The sequence below is a fragment of the Lithobates pipiens genome, unplaced genomic scaffold (genome assembly GCF_037356315.1).
Source record: "Lithobates pipiens isolate NorthernLeopardFrog02 unplaced genomic scaffold, aLitPip1_a1.2 Scaffold_18, whole genome shotgun sequence".
Classification (NCBI taxonomy): domain Eukaryota; kingdom Metazoa; phylum Chordata; class Amphibia; order Anura; family Ranidae; genus Lithobates; species Lithobates pipiens.
The window spans coordinates 341,011,953-341,030,771 of NW_027507758.1; the positions used below are offsets into that span (position 1 = coordinate 341,011,953).

Here is an 18,819-nt window from a genome sequence, read left to right on the forward strand (position 1 = left end):
CGCTGATGTTTTGGGGATGTTTGAACTACAAAGAAAGGAAATTTGGTTAAAATTGATGGCAAGATGAATGTAGTATGTTATCAAAAAAAAATACTGGAGGAACATTTGCATTCATCCACCAGGAAGTGGCACATGGGACGTACTTGGACATTCCAACATGACAATGATCCAAAACGAAAGGTGAAGTCAACCTGTCATTGCTACAGCAGAATAAAGTGAAGGTTCCTGGGAGTGGCCAGCTCAGTCTCCCGACCTCAAGCTCATTGAGCCACTCTGGAGAGATCTCAAAATGTGCAGTTCATGCAAGACAGCCCAAGAACTTACAGGAAATGGAGGCTTTTTGCCATGAGGAATGGCCGGCTTTACCATCTGAGAAGATAAAGAGCTTCATCCACAAATACCACAAAAGACTTCAAGCTGTCATTGATGTTAAAGGGGGCAATACATGGTATTAAGAACTGTTGTATGTAAACTTTGGATCAGGGTAATTTGGGTAGTTTGTTGTCATGACTGAAAAAAAAAAAAAAAAAGTCACAGCTGACTGATAATAAAAACACTAACCATGAGTGAAAGAAAAGTTTTCGGTTTTATCATTCATATAATCATAAGTTCTGCCAGGGTATGCATGTAAACTTATGAACACAACTGTATCTATTTACATGGCATAACATCTTTCACATTATAGAAAAAAAAATTGGGACAACTTTACGGTTTTGATATTTTTTAATTCATGAAACAGTTCTTCCCGGGAAAAAAAAAAAAAAACCCAAGCGTTTGAAAAATTGCGCAAATATTGTGCGACATAAAAAGTTCCAATGACCGCCATTTTATTATCTAGGGTGTCTGCAAAAATTTAAAAAATTGGATTTTTAAAACAGCTTACCTGTAAAATCCTTTTCTTTGATGTACATCAGGGGACACAGAGCCGTAGTAATTAGGGCTGTTACTGATTAAAATTTTCCTGTTCGATTAATCGATTTTTTTTAATCGATTAAGCAACTAATTTCAATTATAATGCATATACAATTTTTACAATTTTTTTTATTAAACTTTAAGAAAAATGTAGAAAGTTAGTTTAACTTTAACTGTAATGTCCACATCTCCCCCATACTGTACGGTCCACATTTCCCCCACATCTCCCCCCATGCTGTATTGTCCACATCTCCCCCCCATAAAGTACTGCCCACATCTCCTCACATCTCCCCCATACCTTAATATTCATTATTGTCTGCTCTGTCTGGAATAGACAGCAGGCAGACCCGTCCGTCCTCAGAGTAGACACAAGCAGGCGGGCGATGATGACGCCAGCACGCGCGTCTAGGCCACCGACGGGTGGACCAAGATGGCCGCGGCTCCGGAGCTAGGCCGAAGCCGCTGCCTTTCCTATGGGCGAGACTGCGGAGCTCACTCCGCGGATCGTCCTCGATCAAAATTATTTTGATCGATCAAAGAAATTAACGATTAATCGAACAATTAATCGTTAATTTCCGCAGCCCTAGTAGTAATTACTACGTGGGTTATATTGGCGTATAAGGCGCTTGACACTGGCACGCCCCTTAAGGCGTGAACTTCCCCCATATAACCCCTCCAACTACTGGGAGTCCTCAGTTTTGTAGCCAAGCAATCAAAGTGTATAAGAAGAAGGGGAGGGACCTCTGTGTCCCCTGATGTACAGCAAAGAAAAAGGATTTTACAGGTAAGCCGTTTTAAAAATCCTATTTTCTTATATCAGGGAACACAGAGCCATAGCAATTACTACTAGGGATGCACTGAAATTTCAGCCGTCTAAACATATCGGCCGAAAATGCCCTTTTCGGCAATTTGCCGAAAGAGAAAACCGGCTGATAATGGAGCCGAAAATGGGGCGTGGCCTGGGTGGGGGGCGGGTGCCACCGATCAGGGTGTACTATAGTGCAGGAGAGCCACCTCCGCCGCCTGTTTGATCACAGCGCCGTGAACATCACAGCTTTCATTTCAATAGCTGTGTGTTCCCGGCCGCGTGTCGTCACATACAGCCCCTCCCCCTTGTCCGGGCACTTTGATAGACAGATCACCAGCAGGATTGGACGAGTGATCTGTCTATCAAAGTGCCCGGACAAGAGGGAGGGGCTGTATGTGACGACACGCGGCCGGGAACACACAGCTATTGAAAGGAAGGCTGTGATGTTCCCGGCGCTGTGATCAAACAGGCTGGCTGCAATATAGGGGTGTGGGCGGGTAAGACACTGGCTGCAAAGTGGGGGGGCGGTTAAGAGACTGGCTGCAATGGGGGGGGGGGGGGGGGGGGGCGGGAAGACACTGGCTGCCTGCATCTGACGGGCACTGGTGCAGCTGCATTTATCTCCTGTACCACGTCCCCAGTCTCTGGCCATCTCCTGTACCACGTCCCCAGTCTCTGGCCATCTCCTGTACCACGTCCCCAGTCTCTGGCCATCTCCTGTACCACGTCCCCAGTCTCTGGCCATCTCCTGTACCACGTCCCCAGTCTCTGGCCATCTCCTGTACAAAAAAAATGTTTTATTTTTTTTTTTTTTAATATGTTTTGGTATCGGTTTCGGCCTAGTGTTAATTTTTCATTTTCGGTATCGGCACCTAAGAACCCATTCGGTGCACCCCTAATTACTATGTGGGATGGGACATAGCAATGGCAACTTAAAGGGGGGGGGGGCAACAAAGAAGAAAAACGAAGTCAGAGGACTTGTACTGCAGCCTGCAATAGGCAGAATCCTCCTAACCCTTAACATCGATTTGATAAAATCTGGTAAATGTATGAACTGAAGAACATGTCGCAGCCTTACAGATCTGAGCCACAGAGTCCTAATGATGCACCGCCCAGGAGGTACTAACTGCCCTGGTTGAGTGTGCCTTAATATGAAAAAGGAGGAATCTTCCTCTTTAAACCCTAAGCCTGAATAAACGACTTGACGAATCCACTTGGAAATAGTGGATCTAGACGCTGCCTGTCCTCTTTGGACCATCCAGCAGAACAATCAATATCTGTCTTACAAACCTGAGTGATCGCCTTTAACCACTTCAGACCCAGGCCAATTCTGACATTTCTCTCCTACATGTAAAATTCCTAATTTTTTTGCTAGAAAATTACATAGAGCCCCCAAACATTATATATGTTTTTTTAGCAAAGACCCTAGAAAATACAATGGCGGTCATTGCAACTTTTTATCTCGCACGGCATTTGCGCAGCAATTTTTCGAACGCTTTTTTTTTTTTTCAGAAAAAAAACAGTTTCATGCTTAAAAAAAAAAAAAAAAAAAACAGTAAAGTTAGCCCAATTTTTTTGCATAATATGAAAGAGGAGGCGACGCTTTACATTTTTTTACTGGTTACATATTTTGGGTTACAGAAGAAGAGGTCTAGGGCTAGAATTATTGCTCTCGCTCTAACGTTCGCAGCAATACCTCACATGTGTGGTTTGAACACCGTTTTCATATGTGGGCGGGACTTGCGTATGCGTTCGCTTCTGTGTGCAAGCTCACGGGGACAGGGGCGCTTAATAAAAAAAAAAAAAAAAAAAAAAAGTTAATTTTTTTATTTTTTTCGTTTTACACTTAAAAAAATAAAATAAAAAAAATTGATGACTTTTATTCCTATTACAAGGAATGTAAACATCCCTTGTAATAGGAATATGGCACGATCGGACCTATTTACAGTGAGATATGGGGTCAATAAGACCCCATATCTCACCTCTAGGCTGGGAAGAATAAAAAAAATAAAAAAACGATCATGGCTTCCTAGCCAGATCGGCGCCATTAATTTGAATACCGAGGCCGGGCGTGACGTCATAACATCGTGCCCGGCCTCCGAACGATCATAGAGACTCCGGGGACAATCTAGTCCGCCGGAAATCTCTATGATCACATGCTGGGGCCGGCGGATCCTGTGACCAACTCACCGATGGAAACGGTGAGTCGGTAGAAGCACCGGAGGGCGGCGGGAGGGGGGGGGGTCGTCCCCTCCCGCCGCCCGTAGGAACGATCAAGCAGCGGAACAGCCGCTATGATCGTTCTTATGGTGTAGGGAATCGCCGGCTGAAAACGGCAATATCTGAATGATGTCTGTGGACTCAGGCATCATTTAGATATAACCAGCGAAACCCCATGACGTCAATAGACGTATTGCGGGTCTCAAGTGGTTAAAATACACTCGGACCGCTCTTACTACATCAAGGGAATGTAGCAACCTCTCTTCCCTAGATCCAGGCTCTGGGAAGAATGAAGGAAGAACATCTTGGTTTAAGTGAAAACCTGTCACTACCTTTGGCAGGAATTCAGGATGAGGGCATAAAAACACCCTATCCTTATGCATAATCAGATATGGCTCCTTACAAGATAGAGCCGCTAGCAGAAGAAATAGCAACCAGAAAGACTATCTTTCTAGTCAACAGAACCAAGGGAATTTCCCATAAGGGTTCAAAAGGCTGCTTGAGCAAAGCTGACAGGACCAAATTCAAATTCCGAGGATTTAGGGGTGCCCTGATCGGAGGACTGATCCGTGTTACCCCCTGCACAAAGCTACGCACCAAAAAGAGTGAGAAGCTAAAGGCCGCTGAAAGAACACAGACAAGACTGAGGTCTGGCCCTAGATGGTATTCAAGGCCAGATTCATCTCTAATCCCATCTGTAGGAAAGCAAGGATTCTACCTATAACATTTCCTGGGGTGCCAACCCCTGGATCCGCACCAGGCAACATATGCCCTCAAGACTCTATAGTAAATGATCCTGGAAGCTGGCTTCCTGGCATTAATCAAGGTAGATATAACTGAAGGAGACAGCCCACGATCCCTTAGAATGTGGGTCTCAATAGCCAGACCATCAAATTTAGAGTCTGTAAGGTAGGATGGAATACCGGACCCTGCGAGAGAAGGTCCGGCCTTAATAGCAGGGTCCAGGGAACTCCTACTGCCATCTTTATGATTTTGGCTAACCAAGGCCTTCTGGGCCACAAGAATCACCACCTTTTGTTCCTGCCCAATCCTGCGAAGAAGACGTGGAAGTATCAGAACTGGAGGAAATGCACAGATCAGAGAAAACTGATCCCATGAGAAGACCAATGCGTCTGTTCCGCAAGAGCGGAACCCTTGTCACAAAGTTGTTGACTTTGTTGTCGAATCTGGACACGAACAGGTCCACATCTGGAGTACCCCATCTCTGATATATCAAAAGAAAGATGTCAGGGTGAAGGGACCGCTCTCCTGGAAATAATTGTTGGCGGCTCAAGTAGTCTGCCTGCCAATCCTCTATCCCGGGAATGAAAATTGCCGAAAGGCAAGGAACGCTGTGTTCTACCTAAGACAGAACACAATTCACTTCTCTCTGGGCTGCACAACTCCTCGTGCCCCCCTGGTGATTGATGCAAGCCACAGCCGTGGCGTTGTCGGGCTGAATCCCAACAGGACAGCCCTTCAGTCTGACCGTCCAGGCTCTTAGAGCCAGACGAATTGCCCGAATTCCCAAAATATTGATAGGCAAGGTCCTTTCCAACCTGGACCACTTCCCCTGGACAGAATCCTCTTCCAGGACCACTCCCCAACCTAAAAGACTGGCATCCGTAGTTACTACCTTCCAGTTGGCAGGTAGAAATTACCTTCCTTTTTGAAGGTTGCTGGATATCACCCAATTTAGGCTCTGACATACGTCGGGAGCCAGCTGAATTGGAAAATCTAAGGCCTGAACCTTTTTGTTCCAGGCTGACAGGATTGCGCTTTGAAGCAATCTTGAGTGAAACTGTGTGTAAGGGATCGCCTCGAAGGAGGCCACCATCTTTCCCAACAGTCTCATGCACAACCGACTGGAAGGCGTTTTCTTTGCCTTGATGAGATGGATTCGTTCTACAATGGAACCGATTCTCTTTGGAAGTAGAAATACCTTTCCCTACCTGGTATCTATGATTAGTCCCAGGTACTGTACTCTCCTCGATGGCCTCAAGGAGGACTTTCCTAGGTTGAAAACCCAGCCTAGAGATTCCAGGTAGTTTACCGTTATCACCAGACCATGGTCTAACCCAGAAACCGAATGATCTACTAAGAGTAGATCGTCCAAGTAGGCTAGGACCATTATGCCCGAGCCCTTAATCTGGCTAAAGTGTGAGCCAGAATCTTTGAGAACACCCAAGGAGCCGTGGCTAGACCAAATGGCAGAGCCACAAACTGAAAAGGACGGTCTTCTACTTCGAAGCGCAGAAACCTCTGGTGAGCGGGAAATATTGGCACAAGAAGATAGGCATCCTTGATATTGATTGAAGCCAAAAATTCCCTTCCTTGGAGGATGGCTACAACGGACCGGATTAACTCCATGCGGAAGGATCGGATGTTCAAGTACCGATTTAGATATCCGTGATCTAAAATAGGTCTTACTTTCCCATTTGGTTTCAGGACGTGAAGAGGTTTGAATAAAAACCTGTGCCCTGTTCCTCTAAGGGAAATTCAGATATGACTGCCTTGGATAGCAGATGGTCCAATGCTAGGAGGAGAGTCCTCGGGAACACTTGACCTTAGAAACCGGGAAGATGGCAAAACTCAGAACTCTAGATTGTAGCCTAGAGAAACCGCTGAAGCCACCCACTTGTCCTGACATTGCTCCTGCCAGATCTTTGAAAATTGCAGGAATCTTCCCCCCACCCGAGTGAGCGGGGGCGCCCCTTCATAAGGAGGCTTTAGTATTCTGCTTGGTGGGCTTCTCTTCCAAAGAGATTTTCTGACCTTGGTGCTATCCCTGGGGTTTCCCCTTTGAACCTGACGGCCAAGGCCATCAAGACTGCCTAGAGGCTGATGTCCCTTGTAAAAGAGAAGAAGCACGCTTAAATGAGAAATGTCTAAATTTCTTCTTTACTGGTAACAGAGAGCTTTTGCCATTGGAAATCCTCTGTAGGCATTTATCCAAATCTTCTCTAGATAGCCGTACACCATGAAAAGGGAAACTGGCTAGGAGCTTCTTGCACAGTGCTTCAGCTGACCAACTCTTCGAGAATGAACCAGTCCCAACATCAGACGCTAGATCTGAATGGACGCATCTCTCATAGCATCTACTGTAAAACACAGTGCGTCTGCTAAATCAACGTACTGCTGGATCTGTTCAACAGATATAAAAAAAAACATAAGCATCTCCTCAAACTGTTACTTAATGGCCTGGGATATACCCATTGCAGCAAGAACCGGCTGCACTGCTGAACCTGCTAAAGCCATCTGGTTCTTAGAAAGGTGCTCCAGCTTCTTATCTGCTGGACATGAGGTTCTTATTTACAGAGGTATTCGCAGCATCGACCGCTGGAAGCCCCCCCCCCTCCCCTATAGAAATCCTCTTCCATAGGATACAGTTTGGAGAATCTATTAGGATAAAACTGCTTATCTGGATGTTCCCACTCTACATATATAAGCTTTCTAAGCCATGCATGGATAGGAAAGGCATCCCCAGCCGGAAGAGGTTTTAATGATCCTAACTTAGAGATGGGATCATCAGCGCAGGTAGCAAAAGAGTTGAGCGAACCAACTTAGTGAGAGCGTGCACAAGCAAGCTCTCTTGCGGTGATACTCCTTCCGTGTTCGGATCCTCAGAAGAGGATAAGCCAGTATCTTCCAAATCTCTAGGAAGATCTACCTGGTCCCCGGCATCCTGAACCTCCGGAGGAGGATCTTGAGCACTTGATGGGGGATCTACTGCATTTAACCTCGCTCTGAAGGGATAAAATCGCATCAAGTCAGCTGAGCATGGCTGGGTATTGCAGAGTAATGGCTGTGACTGCAATTGTCAGAGCAGTGATGTGGGCACTACAGATCCAGCCCACAGCACTATTGCCATTCGATCTCTCTCCTCCACTGTACAGATCTGTACACAGAGGGGAGAGAGGAACCAGCATCATCATGACACTGGTTTGTTTACAAGTGATCGCTCCGTCATTTGACGGAGCGATCACATTGTAAACGGCCGATCCAAGATGGCCGGGACTATGGAGCTAGGCCGAAGCCCTTTCCTAAGGCAGGAGGAGCGCTCTGTGGATCGCAGCATGTGCCGATCCAAACAGGGTGACCCGTTCGAATCATGGATCAGTGGCGATCCGTTGCACCCCTACCGATTTGCTCAAACCAAAGTTCTAGCATCTACAGAATAGGGGATAGATTTTTTTTTTTTTTTTTTTTATAGTAATGGCGGGACTGCAACATAATGGCAGACACTTTTTGGACCATTGGCATTTATATACCGATCAGTACTATAAAAATGCACCGATTACTGTAAAATTGTCACTGGCAAGGAAGGGGTTAACCCCAGGGTGCAATCACGGTGTTAACTGAGTTTCCTGTGTGTGTTTTTAACTGTAGGGGAGGAGACTGATCTAGAGGAAATTACAGATCGTGGCTCCTAGCTATTAGGAACTCACAATCTGTCTCTCCTTACAGAACAGAACAAGGATTTGTGTGTACACACACCCCTCCCTGTTCTGCCTCTCGTGCATGCGATCGCCCGTGGCCGGTGGTCATCGCGACCATCAGCCACAAGCATCGCTACCTACACAGTGCAGCAGCGCGCACACCATCCCGCTTACTGGAGCCAACATACAGCTATAACGGTTCGCAGGATTGTGCCAACCTAATGGAGGCACAGTGGTTATACAAACGTTAGTCAGCAAAGTGGTTACATTTTCCAGAAAGATTCAAATCTTGTCGGTAGGATCATCATACAACTCGACCTCCAGACATCTAGAATTCCATTCCAACTGATATTTATTCAATGTAAAAAAGTTATTTCACTTAAAAAAAAAAAAAAAAAAAAGAACACTAGTTAACACTAAGGATGCACCGAAATTTTGGCCACCGAAAATGGCCCTTTCAGCAAAAAGCTGAAAGAATTTTCGCAGATACTGGTGCCGAAAATGGGGGCGGGCTTTCTGTGCGTGGCCCCGCCCCTGGTGCCGCCCATCACGGGGGTGTCATTCTGGAGTGCCCATCTTTATTCTCTCCTCCTCCCCTCCCTCCTCAGGTGGCCCGTGGGGTCTCGCTGTAAAGTCCCCCTCTCCCCAGCGGTGGCTGCATATGGCTCCTCAGCCGTGCAGGAGCACGGGCACGCTGTTTACTGTGAAAGTGAAAGCAAGGGAGAGGCGTCTAGCAGTGTGTGCTGTGCTCGCTGTCTCCCTCTACAGTGCAGTACCCAGCATGGAGAATAAAAAGGTACAGAGCTCCAGCTGCCAATTTTTAAAAAGACTGTCTATATGTATGTGTGCGTGTGTTATATGCGTGCATGTTTACGTGTGTGTATGTTATGTGTGTGCATGTTTACGTGTGTGTGATATGAGTGCGTTATATAGGTGTGCGTTATATAGGTGTATGTTTATATGCACTGGTGAGGCACAGGCAGGCACTGGTAGGCTGCATATGATGGGCGCTGGTGAGGCTGCATTGATCTCCTGTAGCATGTCCCCAGTCTCTGACCATCTCCTGCAGCAAAATATTTTTTAAACACTCAATTTCGGTATCGGTGCTGTTTTGGTATCAGTTTTCGGGATCAAGGAAGATTTTCGGTATCGTTTTCAGCACCAAAAAAAAAAAAAAAAAAAAAACCCATTCGGTGCATCCTTAGTTAACACGTTAATAAACCCAAAATTAAAAATGTAACAATGCAAATTAACAATCCTGGGATGTAGTGGCTGCAGTTTGTAAACAACCATGTCAGTGAGAAACAGTCGGGCCGGGTTCACATATTTGCGGCTGCGGTTTGCAGTCTGGGAAGTTTCTGTTGACCAGGTTCAGGTGCGACTATCTGCCCAAGAACACACAGGACCCTGTGACTTCGATGGTATTGCTCTACAACCTCATCTTAACCATCACCTAAATCATTTATGGTGTGTTAGTGGAGCATTTATAAAGTGCTGCCTTGGCACTGGAGCAGAGTCTCCTGCAAGCCAGAATGTATTTAAAAATAACGGAGAACTAGAGAACAGAGAATCTCCAGTTACTTCCAGGTTGTACAGAACAGCTGTGTGGTAAAACCATTTATTTCTGTGTCCGGGCAAAATCATTAAGTCAGCCAGCAATACTGACAGTGCCAGGCACAAGCAGAGTCAATGAGCATTACAGCCAGTGGCAAAGCTTTTTGTGTCGACAAACAACCTCATCAGCAAGTGTTGGTACATGGAAGTGACAGTAATGAAGGCCGATGCTAAAGCAGAGGTCCATGTTTCATGTCACTTTAAAGCGGAGTTCCACCCAAAAGTGGAACTTCCACTCATTTGTCTCCTCTCTATGCCATAATTGACACCTTTCATGGGGGGAAAACGATGGGTATCCTGTTCCCACAATATCACAGTGGGGCTCCCTCCTCACTCTGCCGCCAGGCCAGTAAGAGGGGGAGAGGCAGAGGGAGGAGCAGAGCCTCATGCATGCACAGTAGGGTCCCCGACGTGAAGCGGTAAGGCTGCACTGATGGGTTCCCTTACCCACAGTGCCAACATTGCTGGACTCCAGGACAGGCAAGTATCCGATCATTAAAAGCCAGCAGCTGCAGTATGTGTAGCTGTTGGATTTAAAAAAAATTTGGCCAGACCTCCACTTTAACCACGTCAGCTATAGAAGATTTACCCCCCTTTCATGACCAGGCCATTTTTTGCAATACGGCACTGCGTTACTTTGACAGTTGCGCATTCATGCAACACTGTACCTAAATAAAATTTATATCTTCCCCCCCACAAAATGAGCTTTATTTTGGTTGTATTTTTTTTCTCTATAAGCAAGATAAGACAAACTACAATAAAAAATAAAATAAAACACAAACACACGGACACTTACTTTACTAGTAATGTCAGTGATCAGCGACTTAAAGCAAGGCTGCGATATTTTGCAGCAGACAAATCTGACACTAAACATACATACATTCTATGAACAGCCACCGCCCAGTAGCTGTAAAACTACTATAGAGCGGTCGGTATGTGGTTAAATCATATTTGGCCCAAACAAACTATTTGCTTCACTAAGTGTTGCAGTCTCTATGCACTGCATGTACCTTCAGCTACACACAGTGTTAGGTTCTGGCAGTGAGACAAACTTTCTGTCCCAAGCAAAACAGAGTCTGTCTGAGCATCACTTAGCCATTTACAGACTCTGAATGAATGCAAAGCCTCCTCTGCTTGACCGACGTCACTCTCTCAGACTGAGGACTAGGGCTAAGCACAAGATCCGCCAGAGCCTTCTAACAAAAAGGGGGGGGGGGGGGGTGATAACTCAAATCATGTTGCCACCCACATCCTCTCACACCTCAAGCCAAGTTGCAGGGTGGATAACAGTCAAGGGAAAAAAAAAATACTTATGATAAAAAACTTTTTTTTAACAACCTAGAGAATAAAATGGCGGCCGTTGCAATACTGTGTTACACTGTATTTGCGCAGCGGACTTACAAGCGCACTTTTTTGGGGAAAATGACCAGTTACACTTACCGGTAACGTCTTTTCTAGGAAATCTTCCAGGACGGCACACCTGAGATGACTGGTCCACCTGACAGGAAACACAATCAACAACAAATTTAAAAATCCCCACCCCTCCCTCAGACCCTCAGTTATGGTAAAGAAAATCCCACACCAGTGTCAGAGGGAACATTCTGTGAGGAATCAATATACCACACCAATAAAACAAGGGTAGGGAAGTAGGCCTGCCGTCCTGGAAGATTTCCTAGAAAAGACGTTACCGGTAAGTGTAACTGGTCATTTTCCAGTCATCTTCCAGGACGGCACACCTGAGAGGATAAGCAAGAAGTTCAGGCCTACCTTAAGGGCGGGACAACCGCTTGTAGGACCTTCCTGCCAAATGCCAAATCCTGAGGGGACAACAGTTCCACTCTGTAGTGCCTCAGAAAGGTTCTATGGCTCGTCCATGTTGCTGCTCTGCAGATCTGGTCGATTGAGGCGCCTGCCCTTTCTGCCCAGGAGGTCGCCAGGGATCCGGTTGAATGCGCCTTAAGGCGGATTGGTACTGGTTTACCTGCCTGTCTATAAGCGATAGATATGGTTTGTCTAACCCATCTAGCTATCGTTGTTTTAGATGCTTGTAGACCCTTTCTCTTCCCTGAGAAGGTGATCAATAAATGACTGGATCTCCTAAAGTCTCTCACCCTTTCTAAATAGACTAGGAGACAACGCCTGACATCTAAGAAATTGAATCTTTCCTCTTCCTTATTCTTGGGATTCTGGCAAAAGGACGGGAGAATAATCTCCTGTGTTCTGTGAAATAATGAAGCCACCTTTGGCAAATAAAGAGGATCCTGAGTGAGGATTACCCTATCCTCTAGGATGCGCAAAAACGGCTCTTTAATTGAAAGAGCCTGTATATCACCCACCCTTCTGGCCGTAGTGATAGCCAGGAGGAAGGCCAACTTAAATGATAAAAGTTTAACAGAAATTTGAGCCACCGGCTCAAAAGGCCCCCTTGTTAGGGCATCTAATACCAGGGACAGGTCCCATGGAGGGCAACTGACCGACCTAACTGGGACTACCCTTTCCCTTGCCGACAAAAATCTTTTTATTAGCGGTTCCTGTCCTAGCTTTCTATCAAAAAACACAGACAGGGCTGCCACCTGGACCTTTAGGGTGCTAACTGCCAAACCCTGGTTCACCCCCTCTTGAAGAAAGTCTAGGATGGTAGGTATCATCTGGAGAACCCCCTCCTTAGACTGCAGCCAGTGGGAGAAGACTTTCCAGACCTTTGCATAAATTTTTCTGGTGACGCCTTTCCTACTGAGGAGAAGAGTATCTATCACTCTTTCCGAACAGCCCCTGTCGCGGAGCATTTCCCTCTCAATAGCCATGCTGTCAGAGAGAGACGACCCGGGTCGGGGTGAAAGATTGGACCCTGACTGAGTAGGTCTCGTTGCACCGGCAGATGCAGCGGGGGAGCTACCGAGAGACTCTGAATGGTGGGAAACCAAACTCTCTTGGGCCACCAGGGTGCTATCAATATCAGGTCTGACCTTGAGTAGGTTAATTTCTGTAGGACTCTGGGAAGGAGTACTAATGGGGGAAAAGGCATAAGCCAGCCTGAAATCCCACACTTGTACCAGAGCGTCTATCCCTTCTGCTTCTTGATCCTTGTAAAGGGAGAAAAACCTGAGTACCTTCGCATTCCCCCGGGAAGCGAACAAATCTATTTCTGGCTTGCCAAAGTGTCTGCACACCAGGAAGAAGATTTCTTTGCTCAATGCCCATTCCCCCTGAAGGATGGGCTGTCTGCGTAGAAAATCTGCTTGTAGATTGAGTGAGCCTTTTATATGAATCGCTGACAGTGAAAGGACCTTCCTTTCTGCCTTCACAAGGATCTGCTGTGCTAACCGTCTTATCTTGTCCAACCTTGTCCCCCCTTGGTGGTTTAGGTATGCCACCGTGACCAGGTTGTCTGAGAGGACCTGAACCTCTCTGTCCTGCAGCTCCTCTCGGAAATAGTCTAAGGCTTTGCCTACTGCCAGAAGCTCCCTGAAATCGCTGAGACTTGAGCAGAGGGAACCTGGATATCTTCTGAGGTGTAAATGGCTTTTAATAAGCCTTCCATGTCCTCACTCGAGAACAAAAGTCCCCCAAGTTTAGCCTCCCCCTGGCTATCTTGGTCTGAATCTTCCTCCCCAGAACTACAATCTGGGACCTGACCTTCCTCCACCTCAGACAATAGGGAGACCTGGCCCTGGGAACTTTCCGCATAAGATGTGGAAAAATTTTCTTGTAACTGAGGAGTCTCTCTCTCTGATGGTCCCTCCTCCAAACCCTTCACTAGGGTAGATTGAAAAGATTGAAGGGTGGCCAACATTTCTGCTTGTAAGGCCCTACATTCCTTCACGACCTGGGCGGTCTCCTTGCCTGCGAGTTTAATAATACATCTATCGCAGAAAGGTTTGGTGTGGTCTTGTGCTAACTTAGAATTACAATACCCACAACGCCTGGACTTTGAAGTAGCCTTTCCCTTAGACCTAGCAGCTGACCCCTGGGCAGAGCTTTCGGTCCCTGGGAATAGTCAAAAAACAAATAGACAATTAGCTACACATGTCCTAAAGGGGCACAGGAGCTCTACCCCAGAGTACCCTGCCCCTAAACACAGTTGGATCACTCAACCCCAGTGGCGACCTCAACGGCTGTCTGCTCAGACGGACCTTCCACTTCCATGGCGATTTACTGCCCAGCAGGATCGCTGGACCCAGGTCAATCTTGAGTGTCCCCTTGTTTGTCTTATAGATGCTGTCAACAAAAAGCGTTTCACCAGAAAAGGAGACTGGGTGCTTCACGCCGCACCCGCTCTGTTTAAATAGCACGCCGATCGGCGCCATCTTTAGGAGGTCCATCGTCCGGAAATGACATACGGCCTCTTCCGGTCCTGCGCCCTGAGGCTGGAACGCACGCCGGTGCGTCCAGCCGCCCCAGAACCACCAGGTTTCCAGGACTCGATACCCGGACGTGACGCCTTTGAACTTCCGGACATGTGCCGTAGTGCTGGAACGCACGCCATCCGCGTTCCGCACTCCGGAAGACAGCAGCTCACCTCACTCCACCAACGAACCCTGTTCAAGGTAGGAAAAAGGTATGAAAGGGGAATAGCACACCTGGGACACCTCCCCTGTCCCAACAGAGGCAGTTAATCAAGGCTCCCTAAGGAGGCTTTGAGTGAGGGCTATCTCCCCCAAGTATTCCCTGGGGGTTACAAGGGAGCACCACAGACCCTGTCTGCTAAGTCCCAGGAAGATAAACCTCACAAGGAGAAAAACGGGGTCCCAGACCCCATAACAAAAAAAAAGTTAAAAAGAAACTTGGTTTCGCTGCCATCCTGTGGGAAACACAATCAAGAACTGAGGGTCTGAGGGAGGGGTGGGGACTTTTAAATTTGTTGTTGATTGTGTTTCCTGTCAGGTGGACCAGTCATCTCAGGTGTGCCGTCCTGGAAGATGACTGGAGAAAAATAATTTAGTTAATTAAAAAATAAGACCGCAGTAAAGTTAGCCCAATTTTTTTTTTATATTGTGAAAGATAATGTTATGCCGAGTAAATTGACACCCAACATGTCATGCTTTCGCTCGTGGAATGGCAACAATCTCCATAGGCGACGTTTAAAAAAACTCAGAGGACGTCTAGGGCTAGAATTATTGCGCTCGCCCTACCGATCAATGCGATGCCTCACATGTGTGGTTTGAACACCGCTTTCATATGCGGGCACTACTCACGTATGCATTCGCTTCTGTGCGCGAGCTTGACGTGACAGGGCACGTTTAAAATTATTTTTTCTTATTTAATTATTTAAATATTTTATTTAATTTCTTTAAAAAAAAAAAAAAATGTGTCACTTTTATTCCTATTACAAGGAATGTAAAAATCCCTTGCAATAGAAAAAAAGCATGACATGTCCTCTTAAATAGGAGATTTGGGGTCTTAGAGACCTCAAATCTCATATTTACACTAAAATGCAAAAAAAAAAAAAAAAAAAAAAAAAAAAAATTGACATTTGAAAAAATAGGTCCGGACCGACTTGGCGCACAACTTTTTTTTAGCTGGCTCCTAGATTCCAAGCAAATTTTTTTAAGCCCTGATTTAAAGTATAAATTTACTCCTCTGTTCTAAAAAACCTGTAACAAAACAAAAAAAGAAAGTTCCTCTGTCCCGTCTTCCCTCCCCCTCTTAGCTCAGGAGTCAGCATTTTGAAATGCTGTAATCCCAAAACCTTGGTTAACCCCCCTGGCGGTATGATTCAGTCTGGAATTAGGTGCTGAAAGCGGTACAATTATTTTGCACGGAAATCTGGCTTTTATTTTGTAGTCCTGTAATTCTTAGGAATAACGCTCTTAAATCTGTTCAAACCAGAGTCTAGCAGACATCCCGGGTATGATAAAGTTTATAATAAAGAATAATAAAATTTATTCAATAATGTAATCAAATCCTAAAACACTGAAAAATTTACACTTTTTGGTTGCTATGGACAATCTCCAAATTCCAGGCAGTAAAAAAACAGTATTTATAATATAAAAGTGCATGCAGGGCACTGGACAAACCACTAGGGACAAAGGGGTTGTGTATTTTTGAATACAGCACTGTAATCTGTGTTTTTTGTTTTAACTTTTTTGAATTTGCCGCCGTTCTCCGCTCCCGTGCGCCGTAACGTCGCAGGGAACAGAGCACGGCTGCATTTGGCACTGTGAATCGAGCGGATGACAGCTCGATCACACAGCGCGGAGGACATCGCTGGATCCAGGGGACAAGGCGAGTAACGATCCCTGTGTCCTCCCCTGCATCGAGCGAAGCCATCCCGAGTCTGGCTCGGGGTTACCGCTCCTATCAGTATATTCCTACCCCGAGCCAGACTCGGGATTACCGCTAGGGGGGTTAAAGTCCTTGTAACATTATGTAATCCATTCTCTAAAAAGATAATATAATATGCACTGTGTCTTTTTGTGCAACTTTATTGTGGAAAATACCTTATTTACAACGCTGCTGGGCACTCGAGTGACAAGCCGAAGCTCTTTCCCACCCCGAGCATTGCAGAGGGAAGGGCCTCTGATATCAGTCAGAAGGAGAGGAGAAGAGAAGACCACGGCGGGTCACGTGAGCACCCAGAAGCGAAGTAAATATGGTATTTTCCACAATAAAGTTACACAAGGTGACACACTGCACGTTATATAATCTTTTTTTACAAAACAGATTACATGTTTTTACAAGGACTTTAACTAGGGCTTATTTTCAGGCTAGGGCTTATATTGCAGCCATCCCCAAAAAACGCGCTAGCTCTTATTTTCAGGGAAACAGGGTACTAACCTGACAGCTTATCCTAAATAGGAAACCTTAATTTTGTTTGCAAATATTAAAGATTCGAACTACCAGCAAGAATGAGTCCTTACATTTAAAGAGCACCTGTCATTTCAGATCCATCATGGCAGCGCCTGTTAGCGGCATCCACTCACCTGCTGCCGCCACATCCCTCACCCTCTTGGGTCACTGCCACATCCCCCGCCGTCCCATTAAAGTGAATGCGACTGTCGGTGAGTCACCAGCAGGTCAGAGGAGCCGCTGCAGGACAGAGATGACAGATGCTCTTTAAAAATGGATTTAAATTGAGTTGATTTAAATCATGATTTATATCAAGTCCACCCTTCTGAGTTGTGTCATGCGGATGTGCATAGAGAGCAGCTGCAGATGCCACCAATATCTCCATCAGGCAGTTCTTGTGCTGTTTAGTACCGGGCATACGGCTCACATCAATTCTTGTGTCCCATCTTTCCACGTTGACACATTATCTCTCTGTACGGTGAGTATACTACAATCTACCTCCATGTAAGCGATACTAATGTTAATAAAAAAAATAAAAAAATGTAACACTTTATTAACTGCACCCTGCTGCTCGGTTTTCTTTGCATGTTACTGGCTGGAGCACCTGCTGATTGGCAGCTCCTCTAACCAGATTGTTTGTCACTCAATTCCCTTGCTGACACAAGGATGTATCATGATTTATAAAGTGAAGGAAGCCGTTATACCGAGCGCTGGACACCATCTTTTACTACTCTAAAGGGCCCATTCACACACTTACGTTTAAAAAAAAAATTAAAATGGCGGCAGGAAGAACTTTATGGTTAGGACGTGCATGCTGCACACGTTTGATCTAAACAGGGTACATATAGAACACTGATAAGTTGCAAACATGTCTGAGCCCACCACAGCTAACCCACCAGGATGCGGTCAACGACATTAGCCAATCATAGGCATCTCCCGCACCTCAGCCAAGGCAACTGGCGTGTATATGTGCAGCTGTGGGGTGGGGGGGGGGAATACCTCTGCTGCCTGTGATTGGCTGTCAGCTTCCTAGAGGGATAGGACTTGTGGCCTGAGCTTATCCCCAATAGAGAACAATTGTTTTCTAGGTCTCCTTGCCTTAATCAATGCTGATGACAGCACCTGCTAAGAATGAGCCCTTCCAATGATATTGGTATCTAATGTACTTGTATAGATCAGGCATAGAACAGGTACAGATCTGGAAGGCCTATAGGCCTGACCCTACATCACATGATGCCCACTCACCGATCACTTGACCAATCACTGAGCTGTCCAGACGAAAACACAAGGGCTCCCCCCTGGGGCCTGTCTCCGGGTCTCTCCTCCTGAATTCCAGGCACCCCGGGCCTCTTTCCGATGCTCTATCCCAGCGGCGCCCTCTAGCGCCACTATCATCCCTACGCCATTGCTCTCTACCTTCACCCTCAGGCCTCTGCCAGCTCCGGGCCCCCGACCCCCTTTCTCCAGACCGAAAGGACCCCCCGCTATCCCGGCTGTCATAGCGTTGCTGGGACGAAGGAGCCCACGCCTGGCTGGTAAAGGTCCCGCCGGCCCCGCCGTCTTCTTCCTCCCAATCAGACATCACGCGCAGCAATGTGCTCCAAGATCCCGACGTCACGCAATTGGCGCTAAACCCCGCTCTACGGGCTGACCAATGGGCGCCGGGTGGGAGGAGCTTGTTGTCAGTGGTGGAGCAGTTCCAGCCTGAGCGGCCCTGATGGGAGCGCAGTGCGGAGGAAGGCGGGCAGGGCTGAGTGGGTGTGTCAGTACTGTAATCTTCATGTGATAGCTCTGCTTCTCTAGTGAGTCATTGGCTGGAAGGTGTCAAACAAATTATTATCCTATAGCATGGAAGAGCTTAGTGCCTGTAGGAGGAGTAATGCACAGGGGCTCAGGCTTTCATTAGCATACATGGAAATCTATAGGCTTGAGGTTCTCCATGGGGATGTCCCATTGCTGGCAAGGGTCAGGCAGGAGAGGCCTTATGCACATCCACAATAGGGGCCTTTCATTTGCGTCAATGTATCTCATCTCCAG

At 46.5% G+C, this 18,819-nt stretch overlaps 1 protein-coding gene across 1 annotated transcript in view; it reads right to left on the minus strand.

Moving 5' to 3' along the window:
* Positions 1 to 18,402, minus strand: part of DDX43 (DEAD-box helicase 43) — a 433,112-nt gene extending 414,710 nt beyond the window's left edge. The window contains exon 1 of the mRNA XM_077490306.1: positions 18,028 to 18,402. Within this exon, the coding sequence (XP_077346432.1) occupies positions 18,028 to 18,364 (337 nt within the window). The 5' untranslated portion in view covers positions 18,365 to 18,402. The remainder of the gene's footprint in view (positions 1 to 18,027) is intronic.
* Positions 18,403 to 18,819: the final 417 nt, after the last annotated feature.